Source organism: Rissa tridactyla, chromosome 19 (genome assembly GCF_028500815.1).
Source record: "Rissa tridactyla isolate bRisTri1 chromosome 19, bRisTri1.patW.cur.20221130, whole genome shotgun sequence".
NCBI classification, from domain to species: domain Eukaryota; kingdom Metazoa; phylum Chordata; class Aves; order Charadriiformes; family Laridae; genus Rissa; species Rissa tridactyla.
In genome coordinates this window covers 4,651,100-4,670,152 of record NC_071484.1, presented here as the reverse complement: position 1 = coordinate 4,670,152, position 19,053 = coordinate 4,651,100, and the positions used below count along the sequence as shown (strand labels likewise).

At 61.2% G+C, this 19,053-nt stretch overlaps 1 protein-coding gene across 3 annotated transcripts in view; it reads right to left on the bottom strand.

Annotated features, from left to right (window-relative positions):
* KCNH6 (potassium voltage-gated channel subfamily H member 6) overlaps positions 1-18,551 on the bottom strand; it is a 34,152-nt gene extending 15,601 nt beyond the window's left edge. For 2 of the 3 annotated variants that reach the window (XM_054224737.1, XM_054224738.1), the window contains exons 1-5: positions 18,372-18,551; positions 15,008-15,238; positions 6,532-6,687; positions 3,001-3,110; positions 797-1,109 (exon numbers count right to left, since the gene is read on the bottom strand). In XM_054224737.1, the coding sequence (XP_054080712.1) occupies positions 797-1,109; positions 3,001-3,110; positions 6,532-6,687; positions 15,008-15,238; positions 18,372-18,447 (886 nt within the window). In that variant the 5' untranslated portion in view covers positions 18,448-18,551. The remainder of the gene's footprint in view (positions 1-796; positions 1,110-3,000; positions 3,111-6,531; positions 6,688-15,007; positions 15,239-18,371) is intronic. The other variant, XM_054224739.1, reaches the window with a different exon arrangement.
* Between the last annotated feature and the right edge of the window lie 502 nt (positions 18,552-19,053).

Below are 19,053 nucleotides of genomic sequence, written 5' to 3'. Positions count from 1 at the left end.
CTCTACCTCCTACAGGCAGGGCAGGGTTAGATTTTCAGTTGTCTGCCCTTTCTATCCCTTGCACTCTAACATTGACCCAAGAGGTGGACCCATGGCAGGAGGTGTCCGAGGACATTGTGAAGGCACCCAGTGAGCACCAGCCATCTTGATGCCACCCTTCTCCTCCCTGCCCATTCCCCTTCCCTGCCTCTACGTTGTGTCCCCTCCTGAGGGTCTGCAATCTGTGACAATTTGAGGATCGTGATCCCCCACCCTGTTTTCTCAAGCCAGACGCTGCAGACTGATCTCTCTCCACCCCCAATTACTGAGGCTTCTCTTGCCTGACCTCAATCTTATTTGTCATCATCTCCATCATGAGAACGAGAGGTCTGGACAGGAAAATCATGGTGGAGACAGGTTTCCTTCAGCCCTACAGAGTGGCCTGGGTGGTGTCTTGTCCACCTCCAACACATGGACACAGCTCACGCTGTACATGCCTGCAGACCCCTTCCTTCCCTCCCAGGGAGGTGGGATGGCATCATGATGCCCCTCATGTGGGGAAGCCAAACACAACTTCATGCGGTCGCACATCTCAGGCACAACACCACGGATGGCTCTACCCAAAGAGCAGGACCTGCCTACGCAGGGAATCACATGGAGAGCAGTGGGTTCTGGGGAGAAGACCCCAGCTTATCTCCACTTTGCAGAGGGAAAAGCAGTGCAGAGTAAGAGACCTCCCCCCCGCGACGTGCCGGGGCCATCGCCCGGGACCGTGGCTCCCGCAGTAGGACCAACAACTCCAGGGTTTTTCCCCTACCTGAGTTTGCCCTCCTTTCCCTGAATTTTCTCTGGAATTCAGACCTCGCAGCCTCAAAGTTGTCCAAGGAGGAGACCCTGCGGAGGCTGTGGAAGCTGCCCCCAGGGCGAGACCGAAAGAAACCCCATGCAGAGTACGACCCTCGTGGGCCCAGCAAGGGAGGCTCTTGTTTCGGGGACGAGTGTTGTAGGGTGGGGTCGGCCTCCAGGCTCGGCCTCCGCTCCTTTTCCAGGAGGGATTCGGTCTCTGACTGCACACAGTTCTCCTTGGGCGATGTCTTCAAGTCCCTCAAAATCAGGGAGTCACCACCAGGCTTTAAGACAGCCAGGAGAAAGCGTTTTATTAGAAGGAGTCCTCGCGTGCTGGGGGGGGGAAAGGGGGGAGCCGGGGAAGGTAAGAGGAGGGACAGAGGGCCGGGAAGCGCTGCGGTTCCTGAGGTCACCTCCAACCGGGACCAGGACCTGCTTTGCGGTGGGGCGACCGAGTCCTCGGGCACTTGGCAGCTCCTACCTCCTGCGAGCTCCCACCGGAGGCTGGGCGGCCGCGGGGCGGTTTGCAAGGCGATGCTGCGTAGCTGGGAAGCAGGCCAGAGCAAGAAGAGAAGAGGAGACCCTAGAGATAGGCTTGCCTGGAGTACCTGCCTCGCCATGCGCTTTTCCGAGGTGTCCCTGCGTCCCACCACTGGACCTGCCCTTCCCTCACCCACTGCAAGAGCTCAGGCCACCACCGAGGGCTGGTGCCCAGGGTCCTGTGCTGGTGTCTATGGGAGGGGATGTGCTCTGCACCAGGAAGCACTGGAGGAGCTGCTGGACTTGCAAATTGGGCCATATGTGGTCCTCCCTCTCCTACAGCACCCCTTGGCCATTGCTAAACTTTTTTTCCTGGAGACCTACAGAGTTTCCAGCCTTTAATGACTTGCGCAATGGGGTGCACAAAACAGCCACCTTCTAGGGCAGAAACCTGTAGGTCTATGCCTGTACCAGTCACACCCACGGGAGGGACTGGGATTTTGCGTGCGTGCCCAAGGCACACTGTGGCACTTCCCACCATCCCTAAGGGCCTTATAGCATCCTTTAGGATGGGGTGCATGGAGGGGATGGCTGCCGGCTGCCCCTGCATCTGCTGGGCTGCCCTGACTTGGACCAGGCTCCACTAAAGTGGTGGGTCATCAGGTTGTCCTCAACACCCAACTTCCATGCGGGTGCACCTGAAACATTGCAGCGCACCGTGCAGCTTCAGACGGGGGTACCCAGGGCCTTTAGCAGCGCTGGTATCTGTAGGAACGACATACCCAGAGCATCTGATAACGCTACAGAAGTCGTCAACTTGCCACTTCAACTTCAACCCCTGAGAAGACAGGCACCATTCACCTCATGAGATCTGTAATTTTGGGAAGCAGCTTTATCCAGGCTGTCTGGATACACTCAGCAGAGCGAGAGCCTGGTGCCTGGGGATGCGTTAGCACAGCAAAAGCCTCCTGCCAACAGCCCTCTGCCTCAAGCTGCAGCATTTCAGAAAACAACACGTCTTTGCCCAGAGGTACCTTGAGCACTTTTGAGAGTCAAGAAGCCACTGAGAACAGCAATCTCTAAAGAGGTCCCGCCAACATTTTTCCAGTCTCGCCATGTCAGCAATGACAGCATCACCCTCCATCATGGAAAGCCCAGTCTTTGCTGAAGGACTAAACCAGAGCCGCCTGTCCCCTGCCAGGAGAACGTGGGGAAATGTGCCCTCTCGAGGTTTGCCTGCAAGTCCCTGCCACTCCCTGCTCCGACCAGACCTGCTCCAGCCTCCTGCAGCCACCAGCACGTCCCCTCCTCGGGGTGGGGACAACTCCCTGGAGCTCCACCACCCTGGACAACTTGCACTACGGAGCGAGACCTTCCTCCCAGCTTCGGCAGCGGCACCCACCAGCTCGGCACATCTCCCGCTCCCGCCACGAGCCACGAGCCACGGCACGTGCCGCACCAGGCTGACCCCAAGGAGCAGCACCGTCTAGCTCTATCCCATGCCACCAAAGCACCGCCGCTCACCGCCAGCCCTCGCTGGGGCCCATGCCCAGCGCTGACGCAGCGCCGGAGCCCCAACCGCCGGGTACGGCCCGAGCCACAGCAGCCGAAGGGGAGCGGGATGGGGAGAGCGGAGGAAGAGCGCTGGGACCTGGCCTGAGGCATGGGCTTATATCAGACAAAGGCTACGGTTACCTTTCCATAGTCAATGGCTACTCCATCAAACTCACTGGTGGGCAGAGAATTCCGCTGGATTGTGAGTCGCCGCAGGGACGGGAGACTAAACTTCAACCTCCTACCTTGACCTTGTTAAAAAGAAAAACAAAACACAAGAGAGACAGATGTAACCTAGCTGCACGTGACGGCCGGAGCGAGATGGGGCAGGGCGGTGGCAGGGGAAGAGGCTACGGAGAATTTTGGGTGGCTTTGGGGGACCTAGGTGCCGCATGGCCCTTCCTCCTCCAACACACTCACTGTTCCCACGCCATCACATCACCGTGTGCTCAAGGGAAACCCTGACCTGGCAGAAAGCACCGCTGGGCGGGAGGAGAGTCCCCTACAACTGCGGATGCAAGACGGGAAAGGTGCAGAGCATCCCTAAGCCGGTTAAAGAGGTTAAAGCCACTTAAAGGATTTGGACCTGGAGGAAATCGAGCCTCTAAATCTCCTTGGTGGGACTTGGTGGGGAAAAAAAACACGCGAAAGAGACGGTAAGTTAGCAAAGCATTAAAAAAAGTAGTTCTGGCAATTTTGTTCATAGAGTTGTTCTGGATTTTAGGTGAGAGGTGCTGGGCCAAAGAGTGGAGGTCCTTTGCTGCCATCACAGGCAACCAGGAGACCACCTTGACAGAGCCTGGGGCCGAGGCAAGGGCAGCCGGGGCTGCAAGAGGTTGCGAAAGGCGTTCAGGAGAGGAAAGTGCCAGACATGGAGAAGAACCAGCAGTGCCCACAGCGGGACCCAATGCCCCGGGTCGCGACACCCAGTACAAAGTCGCTCATCCTCTTCTAGAGCTGGTTTGTGGGGGAGACGGCGGCCACCTGCTACTACAGGGTTAGTGTGAGCACCCAGGCTCGCACCCCGCTGCCTCGGGGCCCGGGTCAGCCCTGGGCCTCATCCAACCCCCAGCAGCACCAGTCGTACTCACCAACTGGACCAAAACCTTCCCCAGGCAAAACCCAGGGCCGGTGAGCCAAGACCCCGGCGCAAGAGCTGAGCAGAGAAACCCTACGCGGTGACAAGGCTTGGATTAGCTCGGCTTCACCCTACGTTAAAAGTTAAGTTGCCTAAATCCAGCATTAGGTGTTCCTGTGGCTGCCTTCCCCTACGTCTTGTCACCCAGCTTGCGGCAGTACCTCTTGATGGCACAGGGAAGGGATCCCGGGGCACGTGGGACGTGACACGCGATCCGCAAAGGCATCGTCCTCGCTGGGAAAAAGCAGCACGTTGAGGAGCTGTTTGGTTTTGGCAGGATTTGCCCCGACACACCGCCGAGCCGCTCGGGCAGGCTCCCCACCTGCCCAGCTCCCCCCAAATGTCCCCCACGGATGGGGGCACCCGCACGGGCTCCCTCTGCTCGCCCCATCCCTGCCATCCAGAGCAGCCCCTCAGCTGGAAGAAGGAAAGCAGCCGCCTTCCCTTGCACACCAGTGCGCCAGGGACCGGCAGCACAGCCGCCTGCGGCCGTGTAATTAAAGACTGAGTCAGAAAACCCGTGCACGAGAGACCGATCTGGGCTGGCGCCAGCAGCTCTGGCCTTTCCGCACTCCCCGGCGCTGGAGTGGGAAACCTGTGCCACGCTCCTCGGGATGCGCAGCGCAGTCTCCAACAGGCAGGAAAGCAGCAGGTACCCTTTTCTTTTGGGTGCCTTCTGCAGGCCAAGCTACATCTCGGGGTGGGATGGGGTACGGATGCATCATATGTCGAGACGTACTGAGAGGTGAGGGGGCTGCAAAGCAGCCTAATTTTAGGAATTAGGATTTCCTCTGCAGTCCATGCATAGAGGCTAACTGGTACTAAAGCAATACACCAAAAATATGAATCTTGTCACTTCATAGACATGAGAACACGTGCACAGGTTATATATACATTCACACGCATGTGTCCGTAAGCCCCGTGTGCGGATGCCTGGCCTGAGGATATATAAAACCCATCACCACATACAACAGCTCCGCTGGTACCCGCTGCCACGCACGCAAACACCTTAGTGGCTCCGGGATGTATATATGCACCGAGTGTGAATAGATTAAAACTCACATCACCGTACCGATACGACGGGCAGTGTGAAGGGTCTCCGTTGGTCCCCGATGTGGCCCTGGCCCTGGCCCTGGCTTTGGTCCCGCTGTGCCACCCTATGTACCGTAGCATAGAATCATAGCATCGTTTGGGTCGGAAGGGACCATTAAAAGCCATTTAGTCCAACCACGGGCACGGACACCTTCCACTAGACCAGGTTGTTCCAAGCCCCATCCAACCTCACCTGGAATTTTTCCAGGGATGGGGCATCCACCACCTCTCTGGGCAACCTGGGCCAGGGTCTCACCACCCTCAGTGTAAAAGAATTCTTCCTTATGGGGGGACAGACTTGTGCTGCTCCCACACTTTGAGCCCTGCCCTGCCTAAAGCCTCCCTATAGCGACCCACATCCCCAGGGAGTCTTTGCATGAAGATATAGGTAGGATTATTTCCCTGCGTAAAATATGGGTGACGCACTGAGGAGTGTATGGCAGGGGGATATTTAGAAGCTCCAGCTCTCCTTCCCGTGGTCAGGTCTGACATCTGCATCCCTGAGGATCCACATCCCCTGGAGAGCCTCACCACGGCTTCCCTTTGATCCAGCCTTCCCAAAAAAGGGAGTTTGAATTTTCCACTGCCTCCAAAAGCCCCACAAAACCTCGGGATGAGCCTGGGACAGCGAGGAACAGCCCAAACCCAGGGCAGGCTCAGAGCCGTCCCAGTGCATCCGTCCTTGTGCCATTCGCCTGTGGTTATGTCCCCATAGCACAGCCCTGCTGTCGGTGACACCAACTGCCCCCTGACACCCCCCGGTGAACCCACAAGCGGGTCCTGCCCCACACCAGCACCTCCTGCCCCAGCCAACATGGTACTACACAAAGGAGGGGCGGAAAAGAACGTTCCATCATTAAATATGGAAAGGACGCAGTGAGGCGGGGGTTGCGCGGAGGGGCTCTATGGCTCCGCTCACAGCGAGACGCCCTCGCCTTAAAAATGCACCATCCCATGCAGGGGGGTCTGTCCCCACCCTGTCCCCAGGTCCCTGGGGGTTCGGGAGGGGTGTGCGGGCAGGTCTGCGTGCCAGGGGCAGTGGGGGGAGCACAGCTGGCTCAAAACTCCTTTTTTCACCCAGTTCGTGTTTGTCCGGATCCGTCCCCAACCCGGCAGAGCTGTGGCTGCAAAACCTCAGCTCCTGGGCACTCTGTGGGGCTCAGCCCCACAGTGCAGGATCCTGCCCAGCCACTGGTGCATCCTTCAGCCCCCACGAGCTCCTGAGAGAACTGTGGGATGGGGATAGCCCCCAGGATGCTGCACGGCCCTCCCGCCGTCCCCACCGTCCCCGAGGATGCTGCACTGCCCTCGTCCCCACTGTCCCCGAGGATGCTGCGCTGCCCTTGTCCCCGCCGTCCCCGAGGATGCTGCGTTGCCCTTGTCCCTGCTGTCCCCGAGGATGCTGCGCTGCCCTCGTCCCCGCCGTCCCCGCTGACACCTACCTCTGCGCAAGCTCTGCGACAGGCGCTGGTGCAGGCTCCGGCTGGCGCTCTTGGCGACGAGCTGTGCCAGGTCCTCGAAGTTGAGGATGAACATGATGACGACGCCTTCCTCGTTCTTCACCGGCACCACGTCCACCAGGCAGCGGAAACACGAGGCTGCCGAGCAGAGACAGGCTCAGGGGGGTGCCGCGCAGGGGGCTCCGACCACCCACCTGCCCCCCCCCACAAAGCACTTCTGGCAATAAAAATACATTTTTTTAGCCCTGGGATGGGTGCAATCCCTGCTGGTGGGGACTGGAGGGTCTGGAAGCCGATCTGAGCCCTGGGAAAGGGCCGTATCTCTGCAGCATCCCAGCTCGCACCGGTCACATCTTGCCTTTTTTTTTTTTTTGTCCCAGACAGTCATTTATATTAATGTACTTTAGAGCAGCAATTAAAGAGTAGGTAATTAAGAACTCGGAAATCCCAGGTAGTGGTTTAACCTCATTAAGCATGCTGCTTGTAATCACGTCATAGCTAATTGCCCCGCAATCACCAGACAGCTTTTTGGGCCTGATTTCAGCCATCTCGTGTCCTGGATGTGGGCAACGGGGGTGGGGGCAACCGCGTGCCCCGTCTCAACGCCGGGCAGCTGGACCTGGTGGGATTGGTGTGATGGTCCCCAGGGACATCCTCTAAAGGCACTGGCATGGGGCAGTCAGGCACAGGCTCATCTCACTCCTGCCATGGGGAAACTGAGGCACAGAGGGGCAAAAGGACTGGCTCAGTGTCCTGGGAGTGGGGGGGGCTGTGAGGAGGACCCCGAACATGGCCACAGGGCATGAGGCTGTGTGGATTTGCCTGTTTGGTGCCAGCTTGATCCCATGGTCCTGCTTGTCCTGGCAGTCAGGCACCAGTTTGCGATTCCAGGCACCCAAAAATACCTTCAGACCTTTCCCAAAGCAGCAAGTGGAGGATACAGGGGGGTTCCCACGCCCCTTGCCAGCTTTATTCCCCCCAAATCCTTCAAAAACCCTACCCGAAGGTATAATCACCATGTGTTCCTTCCTTGAGCTGTCTCCTGTTGCTTTGGCACTGGTGGGAGCAGGACCCCCCGAGCTGCAGCCACAGCCCAGCTGGAAAACCCCCCTGAACCCCCCCGGGCTCCGACCCCAAACCTCCCAGAAAGGATGGAGCAACCAGGTACCGCTGTCGGCCGGTGCAGAGCAAAGCCACCTCCTCCCGGGGCAGTTCTTGCCCGTTGCGGATCCCTGATCTCGCCTTTTCCCTTTTCCCCCTGCTCTGATTACCAGGGATTAGCGGATCCGGCAGGGATGTGCTGCCCGATCCGGCGCTGTCCCGCCCTCCCCACAGCCGGGCTCCGGCCGGGAGGGGGATGTCTGCCTTTCTGCGTATAATTTTAAGGAGCTCAGGGCCTCCCGTAATCAGGAGCAGATGGCCGGCATCGGGCAACTTCAAAATCTGCCGTGACGTCAGGGATGTGCACATAGACACACACACACACACGCACAAGAACGGGAAAGAAATGGATATGGTGAAATCCGTTTAAAGGGCCCGGCAACTGGGATTATTTCTTTCTTTCTTTCTTTATTTCGTCGTTGTTCACCACAGGGAGAGGAAATCCACTTAAACGCGTGAGCTGGGGAGGAGGTGGGAGGCGGGGGGGGGGGGATTTTCAGCAGATAAAGCCGTTTCGAAGGGACGCACGGGCACACTGCGGGCTCCCCGCGTGCAGAGCCAGCAGGGACGGAAAGAAATGAGCTCTTTTCCCTCCCTTTGTCAGGGTTTTTAGGGATCTAAAAGGCGAGGGGTGTCCTTTGGGTGATGCCGAGCGAGGGAGGTGTCCTGCGGGATGCCAAGGTGGCACGCGCCCATCGGGATGATCCGGTGCCACTCCTGGGATGCTGTGGCTCTGCCGGTGCCGATACTGGTGTGTGCAGGGGGTGCGCACGTGCGCGCCCACTCGCCTGCGCGTGTGATGCCCAGCGGCACTTGATGCTTTCTCCTTTGGTGTGTTATAAAATGAGGAGGTTTTTCCCCCCACAGGTGATTTCAAAGCATCACCAGTTTCCCTAGGACCCGAAGCCCAGCGGGGTTCACTGGCATGGGCTCCATGCCCATGGCATTAGCTCCGTGTTTTCCTCCCCGGGACTGGGAATCCTGGTCCAGATGGCCTGGATCCTGACCCCCGTGCTCCGCCCTGCTGCATCCCTTTCCCTGCTCCACTTCTCCTTCCTCAGCCCCTCCGTGGTGGTGCCTCTGAGCCGTTCTCACGGGGGCCGGATCCCGCGGCATGGAAAGGGTTAATCCTGTGGCCCATGCTGAACAGCTGAAAACTGGGCCCCAGTTACATCCAGTTGGAGGGATATCAGGAGCAGCTGGGAGGAGGCTGGGGTTGGGTTTGGGAGGCAGCTGGTGCCGGGTTTGATCCTGCAAATCTGGGAGGTGCTGAGCCTGAGCAGCCCTGGCTGGGGCTGCTGCGAGCCCCCGTGCTGATCCCTTCTTAAATTAAATACGTAGCCTGTTCCTGTTGGAAGGGACCTACAATGACCGTCTAGTCCAACTGCCGGACCAACTCCGGGCTGACCAAAAGTTAATTGGGTGTGGGACCCTCCAAAACCAGGGGAATTGCCCCAAAAGCAGCCCCGCATGCTGGGAGCGCGGTGCCTGCTCAGACCCGTGCCCCATGGCATGGACGGCGTCAAGGGGATGACGGAGCATCGGCGCCGGGGGTGGGAACAGCGTGTTCCCTCAGCCCAAAGACAAGGCAGTCCCCCAGGATTTGGGGTCTCTGGGAGCTGGGATTTGGGGTACCCCCAGCTCTGTGGAGAGGCTGCTGCTGGGAGACCCCTGGCACCCTCTGCCATGACTCGGTTTCCCTGCAGCGAGCCAGCCTGGGCTCTGAAAATGCCAAGTGTCCTCCTCCTTTCCCCCAAAAACCAGACACCCCAGACCTGCCACGGCGCTGGTGGGCTGAGCCGGCCCTGGGAGGGACCCCAGCCCTGCGCTCCCGTCCTCGTTCCTCGATCGACTGTCTCCATCCATCTGCCCGACTCTTCCCTTCAGCTGTTCAGCTAATCTGTCTCCATCCATCTAATTTTATCCAGCCGCCAAATGATCTCTTGGAGGAGCCCCGGGGGCATTCGCAGCTCCGTGGCTGCTGCCGTGGGGCTGCCCGCACGCCCGTCTGGGGCGAAACCCAGCCCGGGGGCTGTGGGAAGGGCTTGGCAGGAGGGATGCGACATGGATGCTGTTTTGGAGGGTCCCACACCCAATGCGACGGGTTGGCACGGGCTGGGAAAAACAGCTCATTCCCTAAAACCCTGGGCTGGGTTGGGTCTTCCCAGCACCCAGCCCAACTCCCCCGAGGCCGAGCGCTCGGAGGTTTGCCCTTTCCGACCCATCTTGTCTTCTGACCTTGATAAACGCGAGCACTTAATAACATTAAAAATGTCATCGTCGGGGGCCCTCCCTCCCCGGCCCTCTTATCCTCCGCGGCCGCCGGTGGTTAATGCATTTGTCGGTATCATCAGTATTAAACTAATCAACAGGACACGGGGGTTTCCGAGAGCCGGACACAAACCAGTATTGTTATGAATATTAAAAAAGCAAGCTATTAATCTGCCCTCGGAGCTCTTACCGAGTCCTTCCCTCCCCCTGGCCGGGAGATTTAATCTGCAGGGTCTCATGGCAGAGTGGCTAAATCTATAGTGGCATTATATAACGGAGGGGAGGAGAGGGGCTGGGAAGGGCACGGAGCGGACAAGGATGGGGACAGGGACAGGGATGGGGATGGAGCTGTACTCCGGGGCTGGCTGGCACGCCCTGGGAGATGCTCGGGAGGGCCGAGCCTTGCTCCCATCCAGGGATAAATCAGTGTCGGGGCCGGGTAGAAACTTCAAAGGGAAGCGCAGATCGTTGGGAGGCCCTAAAGCAAATCCTCCAGGCGGGATGGAAAATGACGGAGGTGGGGGCTGAGCCGGTGGGAGACGGGTCGCCCTTGGGGCCTGGGGTGAGCGATGGGTGCTGGGGAGCACCCGCACCCGGGTCTGCATCCCCCTACACCGGCCCCTCTCCCCACACCCAAGACGGGCATCGGGAGACTGAATCCCGCTGGGACACCAGACTGGCAAAAATGCTCCTTGCAGCAACCCCTGAACTGCTAAAATGACCTTATTAAGTAACGGCGGCGGGACGGAGGTTACCCCTGTGCGGTGACGAACAGCAGGGATTCCCGCACTGAGCGGGGAGCTCGCCGCTCGGAAGCAGCAGCGGAGGGGGAAAACCAGGAGCGCCGGGCGGCTGAGGGTACCCACCACCAACGTGGCACAAGAACGATGCCTCCAAGCCCGGCGGGATGTTTTTGGGGTGCAGGCGAGAGGATGCTCCGATCCCCAGGAGCCAAGAGGGGTCCCGGATCAATACAGGGGTTTGGAAAAACGCAGCTTAACCTCTGCCGCAAGCGAAGCCAGCGGCCGCATCCAGGCCCATGGTCCTTCCCTTCCTAAATCCCCGCCGGCCGCAGGAATTAGTCCAGCTTAGTGCGGGGCTGTGCGGCCGAAGCTGCAGCGCTGACGGCGTTTCCCAGGGCTGTCCGGCCATCCCGAGGGCCCCGTCCCCATAGCACATGGGGCCACCTCCCACTGGGGATGCAGCAGCCGGTCAGGATGGGGATGGACATTTTGGGGTGGGAACCGGGGGCTCTGCCAGGGCAGGGATTTCAGGAAAAAGCCCCCTAGGAAGCATCCCTGGGGGTGCTGGGGATGCTCTGGGCTTGTCCCTCTGTTAGTGGGACATCTGGTGATGGCACCCAAGGAGCAGCAGAGGATGGAAAACGTGTCTCTTGCAGCTTTTTGCCCCGATCGTACCATCCCCAGGGCAGAGCCGGGGCAATGGGGGTGGCTGGAGCTGCGGTGCGGCCGTGCCAAGGACAGCAGAATCGGCCCCGCAGTGCAGGATCTCCGGGACTGAAGATTTGTCATTGCGAGGCGGGATGTTTATAAGTCCCCGTCTGGAGTCGGGCCATGGTGTATGTCCCTTTCCCGAGGTCACGGCCCGACTCTGACGAGCCCAACCCTTAAAGAAACGCAAAGCAAATGGCCCTGGCTTGGCTTAAACCCCACGTTTTTGCACAAGCAAAGAGCTCAAGCTGGGGTCGGGGTTTTGTCAGCTGGCCATGCCTCCCTGCTCCTCCGCCACCCGGGAGGTCCCCTCCATCCTTGTCCACCCCACGGAGCAGCAGCAGAGGCTCCTTGGGGCTGCCGGCACTGTCCCCCGGCCCCAAAGATGCCAGGATCCGGCAGCCACCGGTGGGATTTGCCCTCCTGCTTTCAGTGAGCCCACGGGGCACATCGCACGTTGCTCTTTATAAAGCTGTACGGAGAAACCTTGGCCGGATCCATCCCCGTCTGCCTCAGCCAGGGCTTCCTGGCAGCAGCTGATGGAAGGGTGATTGCCACGCTGCAGATGTGCCCCGGGCTGGGGACAGAGTCCCCCTGTCCCCTTTGCAGTGACACCCCAAAACCCATCCCTGCCCGGCCACCAGCCCCGCAGGCACCCCACAGGGTGCTGCCGGGGGGGGACATCCTGGGTGACACCAGGTGCCCCAATCGCTCTGCGATGTCCCCCCTCCTCCCGTAGCCCCCGAGGGAAATCCTGTTTTACAGCACCAGTGTAACGAGTTTGACAGGCTGATCTGGTCCCTAATCCCCGGTCCCAGGGGACCGGCACAAACTGCTGCTGCTGGAGGGGACCAGCTGTGGGTTCTGCCCAGCGGGGGGAATGGGGACAGAGGGGCTGGGGCTGCAGGCAGCGGCTGCCCCACCAGCTGCTCCGGCTGCCTCAGCCCCACATCTCCCCTCTCCTATTCATAAGCAGCGCATTCACGCAGATTAAGCAGGTCCAGGCGCTGCCAGCTGCTGCCGCCAGGGCCGTGCCAGCGCCGTGGCACACAGCACCTGTGGCCACCAGCCCCGCTCTGGGGACCCCCAGGGCTCTCGCTGCAAAGCACGTCACCCTCGGGGGGAAAAAACGCCAACCCTGGATGCATCTCAGCCCCGCCAGCCCCTTGGCATCGTCCCCAGGGGATGCTGGAGCAGACTCAGTTCAGCCCTGGACACCGCGGGGAGCGTGTCCCCGGGGCTGGTGGCCCGTGGCTGCTCCTTGCTGCAGTGGGAGCTGATCCCATAGTGACCCCCCCTTTGCTGGGGCAGCCCCAGCTGTGCAGCATCTTGTAAGGAAATTAACTTTTCACTGACCTCCAGGCTTTGAGCAGGGACTTAGAGCCCACACGCGCCGTGGCCGGGCTCTCCCCTCTTTCCGAGGGCTCTTTGGGGGCTGTCGTGGCAGGGAGGGACAACTGCCCTTGCTGGGATGGTCCCATCTTCCCCAGCTGGGGTCTGTTCTTGGCTCGATTTCGGGGGTGGGCTTGCTGCTTTTATAATTGTCTAATGACAGCAGGGGTGTCCCGGTGAGGACAGAGCAGGGCTGCCCTCAGGGACACGCATCACCCCGCGCAGCATCCTGCCCGTGCATGGGCAGAGCCACCCATGGGTGCCCCCTTTCCCACCTACCTCCATCCATCCCGCCCTGGCCCTGCTGGGGCGGGGAGGCTCCGACAGGCAGATTCGGGCTATAATATTGTCTTTGGCAACCAGAAAAGCGAGGAAACAACCCCGCGAGCTGCAGAGCCGGGAGTACCGCAGTGATAAACAGCAGGTCGAAGCTGGAGATTGGTGCTGCCGGTATGAAAAGGAGGACAGGCGGGTTCGGAGCCTCCGCCGGCTAATTAAGCAGCAGCTCCCTATAATGCGACGGCCTTTTCTTTGCCGATAAGACCCATTTATAATGGGCTGAGCGGTTGCAGGCTGAGTGCTGGGGGGAAACAATCGGAAAGCATATTGCTAGTGGGGCTGGGTTTTAAAAATAGACATGAAGGGCTTGCTTCTGGGCTTTTTCTTTTTTTTTTTCCCCTCTCTCTTTTAATTTTTTTTAATAAAAAAGGGAAGAAAGCAACTCGGAGCTGCGCTGCGAGTTTCCCGTGGCCTAGAGGAAGAGCAGGGCTCCGAGGAGAGCGCCGAGCATCCCGCGAGCCCGGCGGGAACGCTTCAAAGTGAGGAGGATGGCGTTGGATTGGGCTCCCAGCCCAGCATTCCCCAGGGAAGGCTGGGGAAACCATCCCGAGGGAGGGGAGCAGGGCTGCACAGGCTGTCCTCGCCATGGCCATGCGTCCCTGTTGGGATGGGAGCAGGGGGACAGCACGTGCCCGCTTCTCCTCGTGCCTCCCGGGCTGCGCTGGGCTCCAGCCAGCCCCCTGCAAACCGCAGCGGCCGAGGGGGGACTCGCAGCCCAGCCCTGGCCCCGCTCCCCTGCCGCGCAGGACCGACCCCGCAGGGAAGAACCTTGGCTGGGTCCCTCGGCCAGGACGGGAGGAAAAATTCTATGGGAAACACGACTGGTGAGCGGCCTCATCCTGCCACCACGCAGGGTCCAGCCCCGCTGGGTTCACTGCGCGGGTGAACAGGCAGGGCTGCTGCCGGCGGATAATTCCCGGGGCCGATACGCTGGCACCTGGATGCCAGCCCAGGAGATAGGGTCTGGGAGGGAGGCCAGGACACCCGGGTCCCAGCCCCAGAGATAGAGTGCCGGGCTGGGAGCCAGGGCTCCTGCCTTCTCCTTCCCTTCACTTCCAGTTGTTTCTCCTGCACCCTGCCGCCCCGGGAGCTGCCGATGGCGGGGTGCAGCCCCTCGCTCAGGCCAAACCCCCATCAATACAATCTAAAGCCATGGGAAAGCTCCGCAGGTTGAAAAAAGGAAATCCTTAACATTTTTAACCACTAGCAAACACCCGATCTACATTCCCCCTGCCCCCGGGAGCCCCGTCCTCTCGGTTTGCAGCATCAAGCACAAAATATTTATTTAACTTCCTGCAGTATTAGAACTAATCACTAGTATTTTCCATCAAAGCTTCATTTTCATCTTAACATAATTCCATCTGTGCACGCACAGCCGCATCCAGCTCGCTGGAAAGGCGGCTCTGAGGCCGTCAGCTGCACCCGCTTTTGGCAGAGAGGGGGGGTCTGTTTCATCTTTTCTCAGAGCACACACCAGGAGACCCATGTCCCAGCCCGGCTCCTCCGTGGGCTTCCCACGGGATCCTCATTCATTATGCAGGGATCCCACCAGTGATGCCACGGGAGCTCAAAGCCATCACAAATGAACCAATTCCCAAATAATCTGGCAACAACTTCCACCACTCGAGGTCCCAGCACCCCCAGTGCCCCATCACAGCAGAGTCAGCTCCATCCCACTGGGAGCAACCATGGATTCACCCTCGGCAAAGCCCCAGGTCTGGGTGCAATCCCAATGCCCTGGTGGCATCAGATCCCCTTCGCCTCCCACCGCCGGCTTCCAACAGCCCAAATCCCGCACAGGTGACGCCTCCCACCACCGGATGGCCCCAAAAAGCGACTCTTACTGTCTTTGCGGTAGTAGAGGATCTCGAGCTTGCACTCCTCGGAGCCGAGCAGGGCCTGGGTAAGCTGCGCGATGGAGCTCTTGGTGGTGTCGGGGCCGGTGAGGAAGTCGCAGGTGCAGGGTTGCTGCATCACCTCCACGCGGGAGTAGCCAAACATCTCGCAGAAGCCATCGTTGCAGTAGATGATGGCGCAGTTCTCCATCTGGGCGTTGGCGATGAGGAACTTGCGGTCTGCGGGGAAGCAGGAGGCTTAGGAGGGTGGTGGGGACCCGCAGGGACAAGGGACAGCTTGGGCAGATGGGGAGGGTGCTTGGGCTTTTTGATGCCACCCGCCCTGGGGCTTGTGTGGGGACGGGCTCCCCAGGGACACCGGTGACAGGTCTGGGGGGAGGATGGCTGGTACCAGCCCACACCACCCTGGGTGCTGCCCTGCTCTTCAGAGAGAGAAAATTCACCCAATTTCATGTGAATCCGTGACCATGGGGACAGGGGCACCCAACGGAGGGGTCCCCAGTAAAGGCAGTTTTTGCTGGGGTGGGCCCACCCGCACAGCCTCGACGCGTCACCGCACGCACGTGGGGACTCGCTGCTGTCTGATACATGGGCGATCTGTCCCCAGCCGGCACCGCAGGCAGAGGGAAGAGCTGCAGCGTCCGTCCTTCCTCGGGAGCTTATCAGGGACCTGAGTTATCTCGGAGACTTCCCACCCTTGCTCAGATTTGACTGAAGTCAGGCAAGGGGCGAGAGGAGGAGTGAGCGTGAGGCCTGGCTTCGCGGCAGCCGGGTGAAACCCATCACACTAATGATTCTCCTAATGTTTTATAGGATAATTGTGCCTTCGGGCTGAAGCTGAAATCCAGACCCCGCTGGGCTGCCCGGCCCCTGTACTCGAGAAGAAAAGGGCTCAGGTGGAAGAAAGGGGAAACTGAGGCAGGGAGCGGTGCTGCCCCATCCCCTCCTGGTACTGCAGCCACCCGGGCTGGGCTGGGGCCGGGCTCGCTGTCGTGCCGGGGTGTGTGGCAGCTCTGCCCAGCCCACATCGTCCAGCCCGGATAGAGCCGCTTCCGTCTTTATCCTGGGGGAGACCCATCCTAGAGCTTCGATTTGGTTTGATTTGTGCTTTTTCTCGAGGAAACTGGGGGCTGCTGGGCTGGGGAGGACCCTCTCTAGGACAGATTTGCTGGGATGTGACGAGGGGCTGCAGATGCTGATGCGATGGATGCTGCTCCCCGCCCCCCCTGCAGCATCTCCCTCAGCGTTTGGCATCGGCTCCGGGCTGGAGCCGGAGGCTGGTCGGAGCAGAGGGTCCACTTGGAGGCTGCCGCCCAGCCCAGACCCCAATTAATCTCCTGGATTACCCAGGAATGGCATCTGCAGCCTGCGCGCTCCAGAGCCCCGCTGCGCTCCAGCCTCGCGGGGAATTTCACCCAAACGCAGGAGAAACCTCCGCATGGCTGCGGCACCCAGCGCCCGGCTCGGTGGGGTGGGGGGACCCCTCCTCGGCACATCGGGGCTCTCCCTAACGTCACCTGCAGAGTCCCCACGCTGGAGGATGCCTCCCAGTAAAACCAGTGCCCCCCCAGGGATGCCGCACCGAGGTCTCCCGCTTCATCCCACCCTGTGACATCCCTTGGTGGCCCTTTGTGGGGGACTCCCATCCCAGCACCTTTCCCTCGCCCACGCCGGGCTGACGCTGGCGCCAGAGCTGCAAACAGCACAAACCACCGCGGCCAAATGTTTCCCAGTTCCCTCTTCCCGATCCTTCTCTATCCAAATCACTCTGCCAGCTGGAAGGCGGCACAAGGAAGGGACCTTCCCTCAAATCCTCACTCCTGGGGCGCGCTCCCTGCCTGTGATGAAGGTTTCCCCATCCAGGGCCAGCGCCACGGGCCGGATCCAGGCTGGATCCAGGCTGGGCTGGCGCAGGACAGGATTTACAGGGCTGGTGGTGCTGGAGCAAGCTGTGCCGAGCGCAGGGGATGTGACCAAGGCCGGGATGGGAAGGAGCTGTGGAGCCAGGTCTCTTTGGAGGGGATTTTCACCCCAGATTTGCTTTCTGCCCTGCCCTCACCTGCACATTTGCCCCATGGTACCGGAGCTCTGCGCCATCCCTGGCAGGGAAGTGTTGGGCCTCTCCAGCTCCAGCGGGGACTCACCAGGTGCAGCTGCACCCATGGGAGCTGCAGGGAGGGGGGGCGTGTAGGCACCCATGAGATGGGAGGACGTGCCGCTGGTGACAGTGATGTGACCGGAGGGGGGGCTAGTTTGGTGTCTCCCAACACCTGTCACACCGCGGAGCTGTTGTGGGGGAGCGCGGGGCGATGTTTGGGCAGAGCCCAGCTGGTGCCCGACATGGCTGGCAGAGTGCAGGCAGGGAGCAGGCAGGGAGCAGGCAGGGAGCAGGGGGCCTGGCCGCTTCCCCGCTGGCACGCTTCGCCGCGTGCCCCCGCTGCTCCCCAGCCGCCGCTCCCCAGCGGGGACTGATAGGAACCAGGGACAGTTTTTCTCGCTTTCCGTCCCCAGGGTCACGTCACTCACTGCCAGGGCAGGCAGCGCGGATCTGGCAGGGATGGCAGCGCCAGGGATGTTTGCCCACCCGGCAAACTTGGACACTGGAGAGAAAAACCACAGCGAGCTGGGGCGGTGGGGGGTGCACAGCTCCAGCGCCCCACAGCATCACCCTGGGCACTGCTCTTGGGTGACCCCAGTCCCCTGTGCCCCCTCCCCTCGTCCCTGCCTGCGTCGGGGGGACCCATCGGGGTGCCCAAACTGGGAGCGAAGCCCCCGCCGCCTCCACCCCACAGCTCCCCCCCCCCCCAGCCCCACGCAAACCCCAGCCCTCCCCGACGCGCACGAACTCTTCGCTATATTCGCCACGAAAACCAGCCCCAAAAAATTCATATAAAGGGATTACTCCGAGCAACAGCAAATGGCAACATCTCACCAGGGACGGCTGCCTCCGAGCAGCGCGGAGTTGAAGGCAAACAGGCAGCGAGCCCGTCCGCGCTGGCGCACCCCCCTCTCCCCCCGCCCCGCCACCCCGGGGACCCCCCTCCCCGCCCGGGGACGACGGGGGGCCGCGGTGTCCCCAGCCCCCGGGGGACCCCCGTGCTGGGACCGCTCGTCCCCCTTGTGTCCCTGTCTATAAATACCCGCGGGGACACTGCCTGGCTGTCACCCACCCCTCTCCCCCCCCCCCTCGGGGAGGTCACAGGGGCGCCTTCATTTCCCCGGGGACACCCTGCGGGTGCTGCCCTCCCGCCTGTACCCCAGCCCCCCCCCGCTCCCCGCTGTGTCCCGAAGTTGGGGGGCCGCCCGCAGCCGCGGAGGGAGCGGGAGCGGGGCCGGGGGGTGCGGTACTCACTTTGCCCTTCAAATTTGCGGATGATGGTGTCCAGGTAGGTGTTTTGGGGGGCCACATGGCCCCGGCGTACCGGCATCGCTCCGCCGCCCTGAGCGCCCCGGGAACGGCGGAACTCGCGGCGGGGGCGGCTCGGAGCGCGGCCCGGCCCCGGAGCGGCTCGGTACGGCCCGGCACGGCGCGGCCCCGCTCCGCCTCACCCCAGGGCTGGCCGAGCTCTGGAGCCGAGCCGGCCCGGGGCTCCCATGCTCCCGGTGGCCGGAAGGGGGAACCCCTCCGCCCGCCCTGCCGCGCCCGGCTCCGGGCGGGGGCGGCCGGGGAGGGTGAGGATGGAGAGGGGAGGGGGGAGGAAAAGGGGGGAGGACCCGCTTGAAAGGGGGAGAAAATAATAGAATAAAATAATAAGAGTAGAAATCCCCAAAGTGCTTAGTCACCGCTGTCCCGGCCCGCCGGAGGCTCCGGGGGAGCTCTCAGCAGCAACAGCTGCCGGCCGGGGAGCCGGCACCCCCCGGCGCCCCCCCGGTCTCCCCGGTACCCCCCGGCATCCCGCGGCACCGGCACCCGCACGGCACCGCCTGGCACCGGCCCCGCAGGCGGGGGGTGCTCCGGGGCGAGAGCGGGGGGGTGGGGGGGGAGCAGGTGGGTGCTGGGGAGGGGAGGTGGGGTGCTTGGGGGGCTGGGGCGG